Here is a 22,330-nt window from a genome sequence, read left to right as displayed (position 1 = left end):
TTTAGCAAGTTAGCCAAAAGGGAAACAGAGACGAAAGTAAAGTATGCACTGCTGGCTTGAATGTGGACATTGTAAAATTTTGTTTGTTCCCCCGGTAAGTAGCAGAAGATTCCGAGATGTGGGAAAGCTGGCTTTTTCAGCTTGCACTATGTAAAAGCACTGGGATTGTGGTTTGCCATAGATGTAAGGAGGATGGGACCTAAAGACGCCACATGAGCACTCCTTCTGCAGTGCCACAGCAGACCCCCTCATTCCAAAGGAAAGGTCCACAGGGTCTGTTTTATTGGGTCCCTCTCTCCAACAAGGCTTTCTAGGCATTATTTCTGCACTGATCACACCACTTACCTGCTTAGATGGTTCACAGGCTACCTGTTGCCTTCAGGTTCCCTTTAGCATCCTTTCTGGCCTAACCTTCAGCTACTACTCAGTTGGTCCTCATGCCATTTTCCCATAAATTTTCTACCCTTCAACAATGTAGGGCACACACACACTTTCCCTGAGCCTCACTCTCCTCTTTCCCTCTTCACCTTGTCAACTCCTGTGCCTCCTTCAGACTTCCCCCCAGGACCTGATGCCTTCTGATCTCTGCAGAGTACTCCTGTCTCCCCAAAATGAACTCCTCTAGCCCAGTGCCTACCAGACTCAGGGGTTCCTGTTTGCTTTTGTTTTGTTGCAGTCGTTAATGCCAGTGTCTCCTTTTGAACACCTTATTTAAAAAGAGCCTATGATCTTTATGACAGTTTAAACAAAACTAAATACATCAAAAATAAATTAATAGTTTTCTCTTCACTTGCCTTTTCATCCCCCCATGCTAGTCAGTGGGACCTGTCTTGGTATTTCCTTCTATTAAAGTTTTTGTTTACCCATTTGAAAGAAACTACATGTCTATGAGAGTTTTCTTTTCATCTTCATATGCCAACGATACTATATTCCACTATAACATGTTTGTTTCACATAATAGCAGTTCCTAGAAAACTTTTAAAGCCCATGTATATATGGGCTATATGCTATGAGTCACACATTATACCATTCTTTCTTTTTAGTAGCCGCCTAATATTTTTACCTAAGTAAAATATTACCTAAGTGGCAAATTCACACTTAACTTTTTCCTTTTTTCCCCCGTTATAAACAATGCTGAAGTAAAATCCCTGTGTACAAATTATTACACTAGGGACTCATATTTTTGTTTTGAAGACTTGTATTAGTTAGAGTTCTCTAGAGAAACAGAGTCAACAGGAAACACTCACAAATATAAAATTTATAAAAGTGTCTCACGTGACTGCGGGAACGCAGAGTCCAAAATCCACAGGGCAGACTGTGAAGCTGACTCCGATGAAAGGTCTGGACGAACTCCACAGGAGAGGCTCACCAGCCGAAGCAGGAAGAGAGCCTGTCTCTTCTGAATCCTCCTTAAAAGGCTTCCAGTGATTAGATTGAGCATCACTCATTGCAGAAGATATTCCCCTTGGCTGATTACAAATGGAATCAGCTGTGGATACAGCTGATGTGATCATGATTTAATTCTGTGAAATGTCCTCATTGCAACAGTCAGGCCAGCACTTGCCCAACCAGACAAACAGGTACTACAACTTGGCCAAGTTGACACATGAACCTTACCATGACAGGACTATTTAGGTAATACAACATTTGCATTTAAAATATTTGTCCAAACTGCTTAGTTCTTTTTCCAAGAGATTAGAGGAATCCCAACTTTCTCTTACTGCGTTCTCGTTTATCACACAGTGACTGATACTCAATCCTTCATTGTTTGATAAAGTCAAGTTTGAAAATAACATGTGGTCATTGCCTTGCTGTTGACACAGTTAAGTTTGTTGATGACTTGTAGATGTTTCTCTTATTCCTTTGGATGGGCCATCAATTTTTGTTTCTTTTTTGTCTTATAATCATTTGTTGCATGTTGTACATTTTAATATTTTAAAATGTTAACTTTAATATATAGTCCCTGAGCTGACTGTTCTTAAGTTTGCATCTATCTAGTGATACCCCAGAGATTTCCTTAAGTCCCAGAACCTAGCAAAAGTAACCTCCAATGAAAACCAACAAAGAAACAAACAACAACCAAAAAACTTTCAGTCTTTGCAATTGGCTGTGTGTTGGCCAGAGCTGTCTTTCAGCATTGTTCTAAAACCAAAGTCATCCCAAGGTGAAAGTGAATGAATTCTAATACCCTCTGACCTCCCTCTACAATAGACGTACTCCCTCTCCTTGGTACTGTATTATATAACACAAAGCAGGTAACACCTTGCCCCAGACCACTTGGACTTTTTTCTTCTTCTTACACTGCTTTAACTTTCTGCAAGCTGCTTCTGACTGCTGGGCAAATTCTGTGAGGGTGAACCAATGACAGATTTTCTTGTTCAGTCTTAGGCTGCGATAATTAGCACCAACATATGGGCACCCCAATATCTATATAGCAGTGACTGTGCTCCCTCGAGATCAGGACTGAGGCCCCCAGTGCAAGCACAGCCTGGCTCCACACTGTGCCTGGGCATGTGTGGGGAGAGGGCCAGCAAGTATATAATATTTCTACTGTTTTGTAAAACTACATTTTCTAACAAGTACACCATATTTCTGCTCTTTTTGAAAACCATGTTTTCTAGATTTTGCACTCATCCAGTTATTGCAACTCTTTGTTTACAAGAGTTTTGAGATAGCTGGTTTTCCCTAGGATTTGGTAGTTGTTCAAACCTACTAACCAGGGGGAGAGGGGAACATCCTGGAGCATGCTACAGTACCATTTTGGCTGACCAGAATTCCTCACCCTTATTATTAACTTACTAGGAAAAAAAAAATGTAGCTATAATCCATCTGACTCTGAAATTGTCAAGTTTAATGGAAAAAATATACGCGGTATACATATTTGCACTCATCTCTATAAAATTTTACTTATATTACGTGCTGGCTGCATTTTGAATTTTCCCTTTGCAGTGGATTATACTGGTATGTTAGAAAAATGTTCAGTACAGCATTTAATTCCTAGTTATATTCATTTTCACTTTTCTAGAGATGTATATACATATTATAGGTAAATTTACAAACTGTTTTATTTTTCTTCTTTTTCTAATGTGGAAATAAAGTGAACAGAATAAATGTGATAAATTATTTAAGTATATAAAGCACTTCGCTTTGCCCAGTTTTGCTGTGAGTGGAGGGTTTATGACTACTTGTGCTGACTGCAATAAAGAAAACAGGGATAAAAAGAAGCTTTAAACTCAAGTTGCCAAAGAAACAAGGTCTTTAGAGAGAAAAAGTTTAGATTCTAAGTCTAATATCATTTTAAGTGCTTGGAAGGTAGGGTGTTGTTTCTTTCTTTCTTTCTTTCTTTTTTTTAATAGTTCAGTATTTCACTTTGTAGTTATATTATTTTGAATTATATTATTTTGTGAATTATTGCTACAAAAATATTTGTTTCTGTTGCACTCCCATGCCCTTAACTTGACTCTGAAGTTGCAGGTGCTTCATTTCTCAGCCTCTGGTGGTGAGGGTAAAGTGAACAGCTTTGCTTTTGGTCCGGGGACTGGGTGGCTGTTTTCCAAATAAAAATAAGAGTGGATTAAATAACAATAATGGAAACAACAGCAACCATGAAAGTGAAGAGGAAATCCCAGGCTAATGAACGGTTTTGGGGGAAGTGGGAAGAGGCAGGGTAGGTATAAGCAAAATGAATCTCTTTGCTCTCTGTAATTCACATGGTTGTGATTCAGATTTCCCTAACAGTCTATTTCTCCGTACATGTCCCCAAATCTAAGAGAGTTTTTCTGAACCTTCCGTTTTTGCTTGTAAAATAGGATAAAAAGTAGGATTAACATTTAAATATATACCAAAAAGATTTGGGATCAGTAACTCAGCCACTTATCTGTATAGCAGTCTTTATAGCAGCATTAATCCCAAAAGCTGAAAGGTAGAAGCAACCCAAGTATCCATCTACAAGGGAATGGAGAAGCAACATGTGGTCCATACATGCAGTGTAGTATTATTCAGCCATAAAAAAGGAATGAAGTTCTGAGACATGCTAAAATGTTGATGAAACTTGAAGACATCATGTTGAATGAAATAAGCCAGGCACAAAGGACCAACATTCTATGGTCTCACTGGTATGAAATATCTAGAATAACCAAATTCATAGAAACAGAGCAGGATAGAGGCTACCAGGAGTCAGAGGACATGGGGAATTTTTGCTTAATATAAACAGAGTTTCTGTTCAGGCTAATGAAAAAGGTTTGGCAGCGGATGGTGGTGGTGACTGTAGCAGAGACCACATTCTCAACAATGGTTCCACTAGAAAATTTCGTGTTACATATAAATATATACATATATTTCCACAATTTAGAAAAAAATGAAAAGAGCTTATTCATTCAACCACGTTATTGGATACTTACTCTGTAGTAGTCTGTTTCAGTCACAGGAAATAAAATGTCATCAGTTCCTCCCTCTTTGAGTCAGACAGACAAACAGGCAAGTTCAATTCTAAAACTCAGGGGATGTGAAGGCTCCAAGTTCAGAGTGATGTGGAAATAGGTGGTATTGTGGAAGCACCTCTCAGCCAATTGTGTGGAATCAGGGACGTCTTCCAGGGCCAACAACTTGCAGGCTGAAACCTGAAACACACGGGAGAGTCAAAGAGGCAAACCTGGCAAGATGGGAAGGGTAGACATGTGTGCCTAAGGAAGGCCCAGGGCTAAGGAGCAAGGGCAAGTGTAAACAGCCTCATGAGAAAACAGAAAACTTATTTATAGCTGGGCTCGAGAGAGGCTGTGGAGAAAAGGGGCAGGGGCCCGAGAGATGAGATTGGAAAGGTTTGGAGCCAGCCCTTTGTGCTTGATCCAAGAAATAACTAACCAGGGAAATGGTATGATTATATAGCAGTTTTACATTATTTACTGTTGTTGATTAGAATAAATTCTTGCCCATAGTACAAAAATGCATATAACTGCCAACTTTTAGAGATTGCCTAGAAAATACCAGAAGCACAATGATTCATCTGTGGAAGGCATGTCATTTCAAATTTCAAAATCATGACCTGTCTCCTCAGTTTCTTGCAAGATATTACCAGGTAACAGATATTTCTTTACACACCCTCTCTCGAAGGTCAAATTGTACAATTTCACAGAGAATCGGTGGTGGGCAATTACACACAGGACACACTCTGTATTAACAATAAAAAATTTCAGCAGCTTTTATATCTGAGAATCAAAACTGAAAAGCTCTGCCCAGATAAGCAACTCTCAAATGCTGGGAAAGCCGATATATTCTTTGACACTGATACTTCACAAGAGTACACACAAACTTTACCTTTTAAAGGAAATACAAAAACAGCTAGAATAATGACTGTTATCTTTTATAATCTGGCTGGGCTGGAAAATTGAAAGAAAAGATAGATACAGCTTATATACTGAGCAGATGACATCACATAGGGAACTGCTGTTATTCTGTGGTCAGAGGGAAGTTACATCCCAAACATTGATGAAATGGTGTTGGCAAGCCCAGGAAAGCTCGCTTCACCCTGGGTACTACTCCCTGGTTAACTGAACATCAGCCTTGCGAAAAAAAAATGCTCTTGTGTCCTGTCTGAACCATCCTCCAGATTCTCTTGCTTTAGCTGAGAATTCCTGGGAATAAGTTCAGCGTTCAGAACAGTGGCATTCTCTGGCCACTAGGGACTGTAGATGTTATCACCTCCCAGCTCTCCAAAGGGAGTCAGTATCGCATGGAGAAACTGTCCCTTACGTCCTGAAGGTTTGGAGTCCTTCAGTTAGGAAGGACTAACAGTTAGGAAGGGACAGTTAGGAATACTGAGAGAGAGTTATGTATAAGCTAAATTAAAACACTTCCTCTAGACGTTCCCAAGTGGTGTGTGTGTGTGTGTGTGTGTGTGTGTGTGTATATATGTATATACGTATGTATATATTAGGGAATAACATCTAGTATGAAAGCTGGCTCTAAGATAATAAAGAAAAAGGAAAAGCTTTGTTTTCCAGTCTGAGAGATAATATGGAAATTAGTGTTGAAAGTTGATATGCAAAAACCATGCTAATGAGCAAAAATGTATTTTGAAAAGCTGACCTTACCAAAATGATGATGAAGAAAGAAAAACAGAAGGTATCCTTTGCTATGGTATCTCAGTCTTTTTTTTTTAATATACCACTGATGGTGAAGAGTCATTTCCATTTTATCAAAGCAAAAGCCTGCAAAGAAAAAAAAAGAGAGAGAGAGAGAAAAACCTAAAAAATAATAATAATAAAATAAAACAAACAAAAATTTAAAATAAGGCCTGAGAACAATGCGGCGGGACCAACGTACATGTGCAGAGAGCATCCGTTTCCCGTTTCTCTGAGGCCAGCTGCCCTGCCACTAGGGGCCCTCTTTGCCCCCAGCACAAACTCCTTTGGCCACCCGCCCTGCTCCCTGCAGGGCCCTCTCCTCTTGGAGAATTCCAGACATTCCTTGAATGTCTGGAAGCCCTTGGCTTCTCCCACACCAGCTCCGTCAGCGGGCCCCAGAGCTCACAGTCAAACCCCTAAGAGGCATTTGCCCCGGTAGCAATCCATGTGTGTGTTGAGCTGTCTTTTTCTCTGGCAGGCACATGGATTCCTTCAGGGATTTTTACCTTTTTACCCCAGCCCCTCGTCAAGGGTGAAGCTCAGAGGAGACACCCCACTGTTTTGTTTTATTGCATTTTGTTTTGCTTTAATGAGGAAGCATTGGGTTATTACTTGTGGCAAAGATAAAACATAGTAATTGGGGAAAGGTCAAGCATAGCTGGACCCCCTTCTCACTCACTGTCTTTGTCCACTCTTTCCTCCTGAGGGTGAGTGTGATTCTCAGACAGGTGCTCCTCGCGTGGCCACATTGGGACGATGCGGTGTCTCACCTGCTTAAGCCAGACCCACCTCCGCCCCTGGACTGGGGAGGTCTAGAAATCCGGGTGTATTTGAGCAATTACCTCGCACTGAGAATGAGTTTTTTCCCCATCTTCCTCATTAAAAAAGGAAAAAAAAAGCCTTCTGGATAGATGTAGTTATTCATTTCAAAAGGTCCAGTAATGACCCACAAATCTTTTATTTTTCTCTTCAGGAATCATTTTAAATATCATCCTTAACAATTTCCCTCTTTTCTTCTTAAAGTCATAAATACAAAATTGTGGTTGTGATCCCAGTGCAGGCATGGGAGGGGAAGAAAAGGATTGTTATCTTTGTCAGCCTTGGTTTTCGGCTGGGCTTCTAGAAGGATGTACCGTAAATTTTTTGAATTGTTTATATCTAGCATTGCAGGAGAATGAAGAAAGCAGAAATGATTTCTTTAACTAGATATTTCTTTAAATAGAAATTTCAAGTAGACAAAACAATTCCTTTGCTTGCTTTGTAGATTTGTAGGGATTAATTTAAAAGAATGTGCCCTTACTTCCTGGACAGATAGACCAGCAGGATTTGTAAGGATTTTATGACTGTTTCATTTTTTGCGATCAAAATTTCTTATCTAAAATAACTTGGCGTTCAAAAGTATTTTGAATTCAGATGTTTTTAGACTTTTTTTGGTTTTTAAAATCTCCCAGACTGTCTGTAACCTATAATTTTTAAATAAGCAATTCTACAGAGAAAAGGATGAATATTTACACCAACTGAGATAAATATAGTGCAGACACAATGTATGTCATTTCAGGCTGGGCTTTGCCATAAATGACATTTAGTGCCAGATTCAGAGAGAGAAAGTAAATAAATAAAACTTTGGGTTTCCATAGCCCTTGGCATTTCTGGAAGGAATTTGGGAACTTCATGGTCTCTAAAATATGGCACAAGGACAAAACCTGGTTTAAAGATCAAATTTCCAAAAATCTTTTGAAATAAATCAATAGTTTTATTAACATCAAATACTTGACCTGGTGGTGAAGCTAGAGAGCCGTGGGAGGCGAGGATGAGTGAGCGAGGAGACCAGTGTGCCTGGGAGCCCATGAGTGTGCATTTCATGTGTATTTGTTTTTAACTAAAGAAAGGGCTTGGAGGGGATGGATACCTTCTTTATTAGGCTTGGATTGTGGTTGTGGTTTTGGATGGAGAACAACTGGCAGGGTCCTCAGCAAAGGTCTGAGGTGGTTTTGCTTTTTTGGAAGGACATTGATTTTGTTTCTCCTGATCAATTTTACGTATCTTCTGGATTTTTTATGAACATTTTGTTCAGAGAAAATGAACTTAATATCGAACATGATAATGGACACATTAACATTTTTAGCTTGTTTTGTGTTTACCTAGGTGTGACCTAAGGTTTGTGAACCGGCATGGGTGAATCAGCACAGTCTTGAAGTGTTACATAGCCTAACAATTTGGATAGTTTGTTTGTAACAAAGTTGATATAGTTACTTAACGGAATCTTTATAACACAAAGTTAAGTCTAACACTTCAGTATGAAGGCTAAGACGGAGCAAATAAGTCACAAAGTGCATAATATTTGGTATTTTTGTTTTACAAGCTTTTACTTATGTAGTCTGCAGAGGGTCCCATGTAATTAGGCTTTCTTTGCCAAGATTCCACTTAGAGCAAACTAAAATGGTATTACCATCAATAATGACCGTCTACATGGATAACAAGACTTGAAACAACCAGTTGTTTCTTATAAAATCATTTCTATCTAGCCAAATGAGGAACTGCTGCACCTGGACAGTTTTCAGAGATGAGATAAACCAGGAACGACGTGTTTGCTGGTAGCTACAGAGAGGAAATTCACGTCTGTGAGACGTTTGGATTGATTTTTGGCAACCAGCTGTTTGTCTTAGGTCGCTAACTGAGAACCTCTTTGATAGAGGTGTAAGGTACTTATTATGTGTTTATCTCATAAGTAGTGCCATGGCCCCATGTACTCCATCATTTTAGAAATTCTGGGTAGATACTCTTTTGACAGATTTATGTGAGTTTAACCTCAATATCCAGTGAAAATTATTAGATATCTTTAATACATTCTAGAAAATGATATCTGAACATATCTTTCTCTCTCTCTCTCTCTTTCTTATGGAGGCTAAGTGGGAAAATTGGGGAATTTTGATTTTACAGATTGGATTTGCCTCCTCATGGTATAGTAACCGTGTGTTTGTCGGTTGCCTTCAGATCCACCCCTGTCCTTTCCCTCTGCTCTGATCTCAGGCCCAGGCTCGCTCCCCATCTCCCCGGCCTTGCCTCAGGCAGGCTGTGGGCAGCCCCGGGCAGCAGGAGCAGCAGGAGCCTGTGTGAAGGAGCAGGCCCGGCAGGAGGAGGCCTGTGGGCATCCGCGGCCCTGGCAGGAGGTGGGCTGTGGGCAGCAGCAGACCTGCCAGCAGGAGGGCTGTGGGCATCCGTGGGCTTGTCAGGAGGAGGGCTGTGGGCATCCGTGGGCTTGTCAGGAGGAGGGCTGTGGGCAGTCGTGAGCCCGGCAGGAGGAGGGCTGTGGGCAGTCGTGGGCCCGGCAGGAGGAGGGCTGTGGGCATCCGCAGCCCTGGCAGGAGGAGGGCTGTGGGCATCCGCGGCCCTGGCAGGAGGTGGGCTGTGGGCAGCAGCAGACCTGCCAGCAGGAGGGCTGTGGGCATCCGTGGGCTTGTCAGGAGGAGGGCTGTGGGCATCCCTGGGCTTGTCAGGAGGAGGGCTGTGGGCATCCGTGGGCTTGTCAGGAGGTGGGCTGTGGGCATCCGTGGGCCTGGCAGGAGGAGGGCTGTGGGCATCCGTGGGCCTGGCAGGAGGAGGGCTGTGGGCATCCGTGGGCCTGGCAGGAGGAGGGCTGTGGGCATCCGTGGGCTTGTCAGGAGGAGGGCTGTGGGCAGTCGTGGGCCCATCAGGAGGAGGCCTGTGGGCATCCGCAGCCCTGGCAGGAGGAGGCCTGTGGGCAGCAGCAGACCTGCCAGCAGGAGGGCTGTGAGCAGCAGCAGACCCGCCAGGAGGAGGGCTGCAGGCAGCCGCGGGTCCGACAGGAGGAGGCCTGTGGGCAGCCGTGGGCCTGGCAGGAGGAGGGCTGTGGGCAGCCGTAGGCCTGGCAGGAGGAGGGCTGCGGGCATCCGCGGGTCTGACAGGAGGAGGCCTGTGGGCAGCAGCAGACCTGCCAGCAGGAGGGCTGTGGGCAGCAGCAGGCCCGCCAGGAGGAAGGCTGCAGGTAGCCGTGGGTCCGACAGGAGGAGGCCTGTGGGCAGCCATGGGCCTGGCAGGAGGAGGCCTGTGGGCAGCCATGGGCCTGCCAGCAGGAGGGCTGCAGGCAGCCGCGGGTCCGACAGGAGGAGGCCTGTGGGCAGCCATGGGCCTGGCAGGAGGAGGGCTGCGGGCAGCCGCGGGCCCGCCAGGAGGAGCCCGTGGGCAGCAGCAGCCTTGCCTTGGGCGGGCTGTGGGCAGCAGTGGGCCTGGTGGAGATAGGAGGACAGGGCAGGCTTCTTTCCAGAGACTTCTGCGACAGTGATGAGTGTCCCTCACAGTCCCAGTTCTCTGCGGGGCACTGATCTGTGGGAGCGCACCATTTCCCATGCTAATCCAACTTTTTGAAGTTAGTTCTTCCACAGTTGGTAATTTCTGTGTGACTTCCTTTCCCCATTTAGATCTTCTGCTCTCCCTACAACTGTTTAACTCTGTTGCCTCAGTTGAACTACCTGGTGTGGGCCTCGTTTTCCTTGCTAGGCACTGACCACGCCAATGGCCATGCTGATCTTTGCTCAGTAAAACCGTTGACCTGCTCTAGCTTTTTTAGTGAAAATTGTGTGTTGCATTTACTTTATTAAAAAAAGGTATGAGGGGGTACAAGGGTAGTTTACTGGTAGATTTCCCGCCTGTCATGTGGGACACCTGGGTTTGATTCCCAGCCAGTGCACTTCCTGTTCCCCCAGCCCCAAATTCAACAAATGTGGTGCAGTCATGGAAGGGTCACACGTAAAAATTATGAAATGTGACCCCCACCATAAAGCATTAAAAAAAAAGTGATATTTTTCCTTCTTGAGGTAGTAACCAGAAAGGTTTTAGAGAATGATAGGAAATTTGACCCCTATTTGGAAAGAAACACACGATATTTTATTTGTAAAATATATTCTTAATAAACAATATCTGTAAAATTTTTACTGCTAGGAAGTTCAGTAAAAGCCATTACACATTTGTGGAAAAATAAGGAGCCAGTCTCACTGATAATTTTTTTTTTTTCCTCCCTGTTTAACCCTAATGTGATTGGGCCTAGCAGGGCTTTTTGAGATGGTAGTTCAGAACTATTTTTATAATAATTTTTATAAATTATAGTGTTTATATTATCTGAGCACATCAGTTCATCTTTGGAGTTGTTTATTTAGCTTCAGATGCTGTACGTTTTTATATGGATTGAAAGGATTGTTGATTGTTGGTATTATTCCAATTTTCAGATTTTGCTGGTTTTCTTTATTGGTTTTCATAGTTTTTACTATTATTTTTCCTTTTGTGGGTGACACTGATTGAGTCATGTGTAAAATAGAGTGGAATCTGAAGAGGAAGAAGGTGGCTTTTTAGGAATGCCACGAACAGTTGAATCAAAGTATTTCCTAGCCTTTCACCTTGATATACTTTTGCTTTTTATGGGTTCAACTTGGTTAGAGTCAAGCCATCGTGATGTGAAATAAGGGGACAGGAGAATTATTAAATATAAGAACTCCATAAGAGCATAATTAAAGGATCACAGCCTTGTCTGCAGAAACAGTAAATATGTGAGTACATTTCTCAGAAGGTAATACAACTTTGTGGGATTTTTTAATGTAGTCCTAATAAGGTGGGAAATGGCTATATAAGAATTTTATGGTGTCATAATATAACAGGTTTTAGCACATTTTAATTTTAAGGTCTTTTTTTCCCTGAGGTCTTTCCAGCTATTTTTTTTTAATTTTTATTTGTATTAGTATTATTTTATGCTCTCGTTTAAAAGAAAAAAAGAAACTGGCCTGCCTATGTCACAGATTTTAGTTCCACAGCTAATTAAGGCCTCTCAGAGGTGATAAAGGGGGTGCAAATGGAATGTGCTGGCCAGTGGGAACTAGAGCTCCTGGTTTGTTGCAGGTGAACGGTTCATTTAGTTTAGATCTAAAGGATTTGCTTCCTTGTTTTGTGTAACTGATTTAACTGTGAGCTGATGTTTCTAAAAGGTGGGGAGAGGGCACTCCGAGGCTGTATTGCACTGCTGAGGTTTCTCTCCTGACCTTCAATAGCACTGACAGGTGCCATCCCTGTCAATGAGAATATCTTCCCTGCACCCCCAGGGAACTGCCTCCCTAGGGACCCAGAAGCAACATCACTGGTCAGCTACCCTACTGGCCGGACCAGGAGTAACACCGCCCAAGGGGCCTGGCCCTAGGGAGTCGCTTCTGGCTCTTGAGATCCTTTGAGCTGTTTGCTGATGACACTTGCCTGGGATTAGATTGCATGTCACCCCTGTGTTTGTTAGTTGTCTGACCAAGCTGCTTGGACTGAAGCTAGAAGACTTCCCTGGTTTTGGCTTCCTTGTTTTTGTTGTTGTTGTTTAACCTGACAGTAAAGAGAAACTAAACACGGAAAACCTGTATTCATTAGCAGTGGGTCAGGCATGAATCTTTTTTAAAAAATATTTTTATTATAAACAATAAACTGACATACCAACATTCTTGACATAGAATAATTCTTGACATACAAACATTCCTGACATGGTTACAAACAATGGCTCACAATATCATCACGTGGTTGTGTATTCATCACCATGATCATTTTTTTTCAACATATGCATCTCTTCAGAAAAAGAAGAAAAAAAGGAAAAACTCACACATTCCATACCCCTTAAGACTCCCTTTCATTGACCATTAATATTTCAATTTACTCAATTAATTTTAACCTTTGTTTCCCCCATTATTTGTTTTTTATCCATACTTTTGACTCATCTGTCCATACCATAGATAAAAGGAGTATCAGGCACAGGTTTTCATAATCACATGTGAAAGCTGAATCATTATACAATCGTCTTCCTGGAACATGGCTACTGGAACACAGCTCTGCAGTTTCAGGCACTTCCCTCCAGTCAGGGATGAATCTTCATGCAATAGGAATGAAGTAGCTGTAATGGGATGACACCCTCCATAAGCAACCTATTTGAGATTCCCTGACTTTTGTAAAAGCTCTTCTAATTTTTATTTTCATTTCCTTCATTGCTTGTTTGTTTTAGTTGCAGGCTAGAAACATCATAGAAGACTCTGGAAACCATAGCCCATGGATTGTTTTAGTACAGGAAATAACCAGATGGCTCTGTCAATTAGTCTGTAAGAAAAGACAGTATTATTATTATTCCTATTAGGGCTTTTTTATTAATATCCTTGTTCTGTTACTGTCTCTAGTTTTTCTGTACATCTTGTGAGAGAGGCACTAATTACCCTTTTGTTCCGGGGTAGCTTTTGCTGTGAGTTTATAAAGCAAACAGCCCTGCCCATTGGACATACATTTCTCTTGAGAAGAAAAGATGTATTTGCTTACTGTTCAGTATAATAAAGGCAGTGTCTCCCTTCAGGCCAGAGCGCAGATTTGATTACAGCTCATTATAAGAGATCTGGGTTCCCTAAACTCAGGGTTCCTCAGCTGTGACGCCCACCTTGGCCGCCCACCTTGTCTCTGCAGGAGTTGGGGTACCTGGGCAGCCTGTGTCGCCACAACACTCTCGCTTCTGCCTTTTCTGTGGCTGTGATGTTCTGCTCCTCTGACCCAGGCCTTGCCTGCCTTCTGGCAGCTCCCGTGGTGCTGGGGCAGATTCACTGGTCACCTCGCAAGTAGGAAATAGCCTCAGAGACTAAACTGCTATAGAACCATCTCCTATAATAAAAAATTGGTGGAGAAAGCACTGGAATTCACTGCTGAGATGCACTTATTTAATATACAGAGTTAGTAACTTAATTTTTAGGGAATTTTCAAGTAGCCAACCTCTTATGCCGCTATCCAATCTCAACGCCACATACACACACACACACACACACACACTCAGAATTTTGGCTTTTATCTGGCTGAATTTCATCTGGTGTTAGAGCAGTTTGTGATCTCTTCACTGAATGTTTACCAGTAGCTTTCTGCAAGCTAAGAAAAAATACAGATTCTATCTATTTGGCTAGATATGAAATCCCTTCTCAATAGTCCAGCCAATTCAGCGATTTTTGAGGAACTGCTTTGTTATGAATGAGGAGTTGGGTTTGTTTTTTTTTTTCCATGTCTGCAAAAAGCAGTCACAGCTAGCTCAACACATTTTATGGGAGTCAGTAATGTCTCCAAACCTGTTGGTTTGGTGATCAGGTATTGTTTTAAATCATTTTTCTAAACATTTGAACTAGACTTTGAAGGATTTGTGGCATTTCAAAAGTTGAGTGAAAGGGATGACACTCCATGTTATAATAAAAACAAAGTACAAACAAGCAAACAGCAGGTTTTCTGTCCACTGCAGGGAAGGGCCTGGGCCTGTGGGCACTTCTCCATAAACACACATGGCCCTCAGCTTCTGTGACACACACTGAACAGACTCCTCCACTGAGGTGAGACTGCATCAGCTCACCTGGGATGCTGGCCCGCAGGGAGCTGGGTCAGCTTATATTCTCCGTGCCCCAGGTAGTGTTGCCCAGAAAGTCGGTGAGGCCTGGTTTACACTTGCCAGCCAGCAGGTACACCATCTGGGATTAGTATATGGCTGGTAGTCAAGAAAAGTGTAGATTCTTTACATATATGTTTTTAATTAGAGAAGTTGTAAGTTTACAGAAAGGTCATATAAAAAATACAACATTCCGAAAGTGTTGACACTTTTCATCAGTGGTACCTTTGTTACAGTTGATGAAAGAATATTGAAATAGCGCTGTCAATCATAGCCCATGGGTTGCATTAGTTGTATTTCCCTTATATATCACCCTATTATTCACACCTTGCAACAGTGCTGTGCATTTGTGTTAATTTATGAAAGTGCATTCCTATATTTGTACTATTAACCTGGTTTCTAAACCAGGCTTTTGGGACACTCCACATTTTTGGAAAGTAACTTATTTTACTTGGGATGGGGCCTTTATTTCAGATGCAGTAAGCAAGTTCTGCTATGGCTGTAGTATTCTGAGGGAGAACAAACAATAATAGAGTTTATTGACATCACCAGCAGTGTTGGTGTAATTTGTGGTTCTCAGTGGTTTGGACTCCACACCAGCTGGGACAGCAGCACCTGGCACCTCGCTAGAGATCCCTGTCTGTGGCCATCTCTCCACTGCTGAATTAGAAACGACTCCAGGGATGGAGCCAGACATCTTTGTCTTAGGAGACCCCAACCAACTCCCTCTGATTCTGATTCACATGAATTTGAGACCCACTGATATAACTCATTGTATGCCAATGTCAGAGGAGAATGAGATTAGGTTGACTACAAATAGCAAAGGAGCAAATTAATAGTGGTGATGTCAGATGTACAAGGAGACATCAGTAATGTTTGTTAAATAAGTATATTGCTATTGACATAAGAAAATTTAATACCTATCCTATTCTAAGAATTATTAGGATATAAATTTAAATAATGCATTTTCACAAATATCATATGGTCTAATACAAGGGGTAGATTGTGGACAAAGTGTGGCCAGTATACCAAATCAGACTTGCTACCTGTTTTTGTAAATAAAGTTGTATTGGAACACAGCCACACATATAATTTACATATAGCCTACTGCTACTTCAAAGCTACACAGGTAGAGTTGAATAGTTGGGACAGAGATCATATGGCTTGTTAAGGCAAAAATATTTAATTTTTGGCTCTTTGCTTAAAAAGTTTGATAATGCCAAGTTAAGTGCTTACAAGGAAAATCTCTCTGTATTCCAAAATGTTTTAGATAAATGGAGTTGAGAGTTGAGTATGTGCAGTGAGCAACAGAACTTCTACCATCCAGTGATAAGCTTGTAGGGAATTTTAGCAGTAGCAGAAAATTTAGCTTCTTAAATGGTTCTACTGTGGAAGATACATAGACCCTTGACAAAAAGCAGAACAACTCCTGACCTTACACCTCAGTGTATGCATGGGATGGAGTGTGTGAACAAATGTGGAAGTAGTGGAAGGAAGACATTAAGATAAGTGAAAAGACAATGATGGTTGAAAAGAGGGTAATGTTATCAATCAAGAGAATATGACCTGTGTGAAAAGCTGAAGATAAAGGGTGTGTTGTCGGTTTGGAATGGAAAGAACTCCCATCTGCATAGGAGAAAGAAGAGGAGGTGGTGTCTAGCTGAGGAGTGACAGACAGCCAAGCCATCAGGAACTTTGTATCACTAGGGAAGGGTGTCCCCAGGAATGCCAGGTTGTTCAAGCAAGGCAGAAAGTATGCAAGGCTCTCGATGAGGCTCGGGAGAGCCATAATCTTCTAATATGCCCATACATATGTGCATACTTTTTTAAATGCAATTTTATTGGGATATATTAACACACCCAATAATCCATCCAAAATATAAAATCAGTGGCTCCCAGTATCATCATATGGTTGTGTATTCATCACCACAATCAATTTTAGAACATTTTCATACTCCAAGAAAAAATAAAAATAAAAAATGAACACCTAAAACATCCAATACCCCTTGTCCCCCCATTATTTACTTATTTTTGTCTTTAATTTATTACTTATCTGCCCACGTACTGGATACAGGAAATGTCAACCACCGGGTCATGCTATAAAAGCTATATAGTTATACAATAATCATCAATAATCCAGTCTACTGGATAACAGTACAATTGATTCAAACATTTCCTTCCAGATATTCTAATCCACTAAAACTAAAAAGGGGTATCTATATTATATATAAGAATAACCTTCAGAATAATCTCTTGACTCTATTTGAAATCTCTCAGCCACTGAAACTTTACTATTTTTAATTGCATATCTTTTATCCCTTTTGGTCAAAAAGACTTTCTCAATCCCTTGATGTCAGGGCCAGGCTCGCCCCTGGGAATAAGGTCCCATGCTGCTAGGGAGATTTACACCCCTGGGAGTTTTGACCCACGTAGGGGGGTGTGGTGAGAGTTGTGAGTGTATTTGCAGAGTTGGCTTTAAGGGTTAGTCCACATCTGAGCAACAAAAGGGGCTCTCAATATGACTCAGGCTAATATATGTATATGCTTATTGATAGTAGTGTTTGCAAGGTTTCTTACTTGAGTGTACATTTTTGTTGTTAAATGACCAACTGTATAATGATACAATAGAAAAACCTTTAGGTTTTTTATTAGGAAGCCTGGGTTGCGCTGTGGCTTCATCTCTTACTGTTGGACTTTAGGCAAATCATTTGATGGCTCAGCATCTCCCTTTCCTCATTTGTGAGATACCATTTTAGGTTTCCTCCTGCCTCCTCACTCTGCTGCCCTATTAGACTCTCTTATAGAGAGAAATTGCTAAGCTAAGGGCAGCCTCATGGCTTAAAGCAAAAAGTAGGAATGAGTGAACATAGCCACTAGGGCACTCCTTAGAAAGAGGCTTGTTTTCCAGTTTGTCACAGGGACATATAGGTATCCCTCAGAGGATTTGCCGCTCAGCCATTCCTAACTCATGCCTAATGACTGATTTCTCTTCTTTCTAGGAGAGAGTGTTTATTGTGGAAATGTTTTGAGAGGGGAAAAGATCCAGCTGGAATTTCATGTGTGTGATGCTCTTTCTCCTTCATTCTTTTAGGAATTTTTCTTTAAATGTGGAGCACATCCGACCTCTGATGAGGAAACATCAGTAGCTCTGAACCTGATCACAACAAATCATCGCGATATCAGTTGCATAACGTGTACTGACATCAGGTAAGGAGAGAAAAAAATTGTCACGTTGCATCTTACTTTTCCAACACTTATCTCTTTCCAGAACCTCCCTCAGAGATTTCTCCTACCCAAGAGTATCTGCGTTATTTGGATGATGTCATTACTTGGGTCACTCTTAATGAAACTGTTTAAAATGCCAAACGCTTTGCTTAGTTAGTACTCAAAAAGAGTCCTAGGATAAGTGAGAAAACATATCTAAAATGTTGTATTCTTAGTTGATGTTAAAATGCAAACTCATATTTTGGTATCACTGGGTTCTAAAATAAATTGACAATGATATCAGAATTAAGGATGGAATGAAAATTTATGAGCATCAGTTATTCTTGTAGTATACAGAGTACAAAATTTAAGTTTAGAGATGTCTTTTCCATACCACTTAAGTTCTTTCATATTTTTTGTCTATATTGATAAGGGGGTACCACATATGTTGTTGCTTTTTTTGTTTTGTTTTGTTCATGAGCAGGCACCGGGAATTGAACCCGGGTTTCTGGCATGGCAGGTAAGAACTCTGCCTGCTGAGCCACTGTGGCCCACCTGGTATCACACATGTTTTTATCCACAAAGTGAAAGCAGGTAGCTTATTTTGGACTAGGTTATTTCCAATTCCAGTGACTAGAATGAAAGATGGAAAATGTGAATACGGTCTGTTTGGGGAAAAAAAAATGTCTGGATTTGAATTCTAGTTTAGAATGAAAAGACAAAGAACAAGAAACCTTGAGACTCCTTAATCTGCAGAGTAGAATTCTTTACAGTGTTCAAATGAAAAGACTAAGAAATTAGCTTTATTGCATATTCCCCAAGGTTGCCTAATATTTTAGCAGAGGAGTCCTAACTTTTATATCACAAAGAAGTTTTTAATGAAGTACCAAAATGAGTCAGTAAAAAAGCCAAATAGTTTTCTTTGTTCTAGATTTTTTTCTGTGAGTTCATGATGAGCAGATATCTTAGACATGATACTTCTAATTCTTTAATAAATTTAAATACGTGTTGCTTATTTATAATTAATAAAACCTTAATAATATCTGTCAAACAAAATTTGTTTCTAATACATATAAAAATTAAATATTTGCCTTTTTACTGAATGTCTAGTCACTACAGAAGCAACAGTATTGCCTAATAATGGTAGCATTTCAACCTCTCCTGGCTTCGTCAATGATTGTCTATAGCTAATGCTTTCAACATGCAAGAAGTACAGCTAAGATGATGCTTTTGGATTTCATGAAAGGGAGTATAAATTGCTAAAATTGGGTGCTCAACTGCTTTGCAAACAATATTAATTTAAAATCATTCCTCCATTTTTCAAAAGAGAATTCAAAACATATTTCTATATGTCTGAATGCAGCCCACCAGCCAGTATTTTAGAACCTTCCATTAAGGTTGATAAAGATGACGTGACAAAGCTGTGAGCATATTATCTTGCTGTGAGCATTGCCCTCCATGCTTCCTGCTGCTAAGCTGTCACCTTTATATTAATAACTCACATTTTTCTAAGAGAATGAGCCTCCCAGATACACAGAGAGATAATTGTTGGAAAAATAATATTGTCTGTTGCAATGACACTTTTCATATCATTGTTTTGGGGAGATTTCAAAAATAGAAGGTACTATATTCTGTCAGATTTAACTGAGTGTGTATAACCAATGACTTCATTGATTATGCTCCTTTCTTGTATAAGGCAGAAGAAGGAATACTCTGTATGTAGGATAGAGAAGAGGGGTTTTTCTTCGTTTTTTGATGGCTCTGTGTGTAGAGATGTCCCAAGAGCCAGCACCTGGAGCCTCCTGTACTCTACTTTGTACTTTGGTGATCATTATTTGTCCTCCCCCTTCCCAAACTTATTTATTTTTTAAAGTTGGAAGTAATTTATGTACCATAAATTATTTTTTAAATGTTGAAAATTTCCTTTACCTGCACAGTTAGTATTTTATTTCTTTCCAGTAACTTGATTATGACTGAATGTTTGCAGGTATGTATGGTGTGTATATGAGTGGTTGTGTCAGAAGGGATCATATTGTGTGGATGTGTGTGAATGTAATTCTGTATCTGACTTCATCTGTTCAACGTGCTGTCATGACAGATTGAGCCTGGAATGAAGCAGCCCACGAAAACAAAAATGATTAATAGACGCATAAGAGTCCATCATATGGAAATTCTCTCCTTTATTTAACCATTTCCTTATTGTTGAAAATCTAGATTATTTAGTTTTGTTTTAACATATGTTAAATAGGGCTAAAATGCATATCTATGTACAGAAATCTATATGCTTTAAGTCTAAGAAATGCAGGGACAATGTTACTGGAAATTTATAAGGTTCTTGATACATGTTGCCAAATTTCTTCCCAGAAATTATACTATTTTAGATTATGATTTCCCTGTTTGCAAGTGCTTCCCTCTTGGGGGAATCTTTTTTAGCACTGAAGATGCCCATTTGATAAAGGAAATTATTTAATTTTCATGAATATTTTAAAATTATTATTAGCAAGTTAGAATATTTCTTATTTGTATGTTCAGTTGAGGGCAATGCAAAACTTTTTCTAAATGAAAGCCTTACTGAATATCTGGAAAACAGATCAAGCCTCAGCAATTATTTTTTCATTCACTATTTATAATATCAATGTTTTCTTAATGAATATATGGCTTATTGGCTTTTGAATTTATGCTTAATAACATTCTTTCAGTTTTGATTTTGAAATTTTGCATCTTCCTGGAGTTAAGTCGAAAGCCATTATTAATTATGGATTTGAAAGTAAAATTTTTTGGCATCTACATTTTACTATTATTTTATTGACTTTTGTATGTGTATTTAATCATAACAATCAAATTCAACTTTAACCAAAATTTAGATTAGTATCTGAGAATAGTGTTGCTTTATACATAAATATCTTCCATGTGTACTCTTTATCATAGTCATCCAAATTAGAAATGGCATTTGCTTTTGTGATTTACAAAGGTATACTCTTGTACAATTATGGATTAATTGCTCTTCTAGCTCCACTTATACTTAGAATGTTCGTGATGTCCTTAGTTCCAAAGGGCCCAGTGCAATTAAGCTAACTTTTTGACCTCCAGAGTAGCGCTAGCTCTTTGGCCTTTAGTTCCCTTATAAAATCCAGGAATTGATGTAGGTGATCTACAAGGCTCTGGCTGGGTTTAAAGGACAGTAAAAGGGAGGGGTAGTCCTTGTTTACAGTTTCCAAGAAGATCCTTTCTTCAAGCAGAGAATATACTTGTTTTTGGTCTTGACTTTTGCCTGAGTCAGAAATAACAGATGAGGTTTTCAGCAATCCTCTTTTTCAAATCATACATTGTGGTCATAACATATAGAGAAAAGAATGTGATAGATGTGCTATTTATTGTCCATTTTCAGATCTGAAATTTCATTCAAGTATATAACTTGTATCCATGGGCTTGCATTCAATATCAAATATTTCCATGTCTCTCTTAAAGAAATGGCTGAAATATTGGAGAGTCAGACTATTCTGAGACTTTGCGTGAACTCAAGACATAAAACTTTGCTGTCTGTGCTCTTTATCCACAGTAGTGAGTTGATCTTCACACATGCAAGGTAAATAGTTGATAATCTTAGGTTTTTGCCAAGAAAGCAACGAGTTGAACGAACAGTAAAAATCTGAACCAAGACTGAAAGGGCAGTCCTTCGTTCAGAAAAACGAAGTCAGAGAGACCAGTTGCCCAATTATAATTTCAACAAATTCTTTAACTTGCCCTTTTGCAAAAAGATAATTATTTTATTTCTGTAATGGAAAAATCATTGGAATTTTTTTTTTTTTTTTGGTAGGAACAGTGTCCTTGTTTTTGTCTACAGAGCTATGTTTTTCTTCTATTAGATCCCGATAGTATGCATACACCCAAGCAAGGTAGTATTATGCCAGAGGAAAAAGATCCTTCAGAGAAGTGTGGGAAGGGGTCGGGAGTGTCAGTTCTACATAGTAAATCAAATAATGCCAAGTCAGCAAAATCCAAATTTGTATTCTAATAAACAGGAGTATCTTATATAGTAGAAAGCAAACTGTTATTTTAACTTTTTAAGATCAAAGGGGAACCTCAAAGATCTGTCTTCTAACCTGAGGCAGACAGCTTCACACTCTGCCCAGAGTGCTCTATTCTCTCTATAAGTGATTCTTCAGTGAAGAAGTGTGGAATATGCTGATCTAATCTATTCAAGAGGAAAAACTGCTATAAATCCTTCCAGAAAAGAGAATCCATCCTTTGTGTAAAGCCTGCCATAAAAGATGACTACATACTTTCTTTGCTAACCAAATGTAGTGTTTAATGACCTGCATTTTTTTTCACTAAGTTTATTTTGAATAATTTGCACTTCCATTACATAAATGAAGAATTTGAGGCAAAAAACATTCCAAAAAACAGAAAAAGGCATCTGGTCATACCATAATTCCATGCCTGAACCAACATGACAAACCAACGTTTGCATCATTTGAATTTTTTTCTGATTACATCATGCAACCCCCCATCATGATCGCAGTTTTCCATGTAAATAAAAGACCAGACTCTCTGGTAAGGTTGGAGC

At 40.1% G+C, this 22,330-nt stretch overlaps 1 protein-coding gene across 5 annotated transcripts in view; it reads left to right on the top strand.

The window, feature by feature from the left end:
* The window catches only part of PRKN (parkin RBR E3 ubiquitin protein ligase), a 1,515,422-nt gene that overhangs the window by 811,783 nt on the left and 681,309 nt on the right, over positions 1–22,330 (top strand). For all 5 annotated transcript variants that reach the window (XM_077120792.1, XM_077120791.1, XM_077120789.1 and 2 more), the window contains one exon: positions 17,651–17,766. In XM_077120792.1, the coding sequence (XP_076976907.1) occupies positions 17,651–17,766 (116 nt within the window). The remainder of the gene's footprint in view (positions 1–17,650; positions 17,767–22,330) is intronic.

Source organism: Tamandua tetradactyla, chromosome 11, assembly GCF_023851605.1.
Source record: "Tamandua tetradactyla isolate mTamTet1 chromosome 11, mTamTet1.pri, whole genome shotgun sequence".
Lineage (NCBI taxonomy): Eukaryota > Metazoa > Chordata > Mammalia > Pilosa > Myrmecophagidae > Tamandua > Tamandua tetradactyla.
Note: the sequence above shows the minus strand (reverse complement) of the source record. Positions and strands in the feature narration are given on the sequence as shown.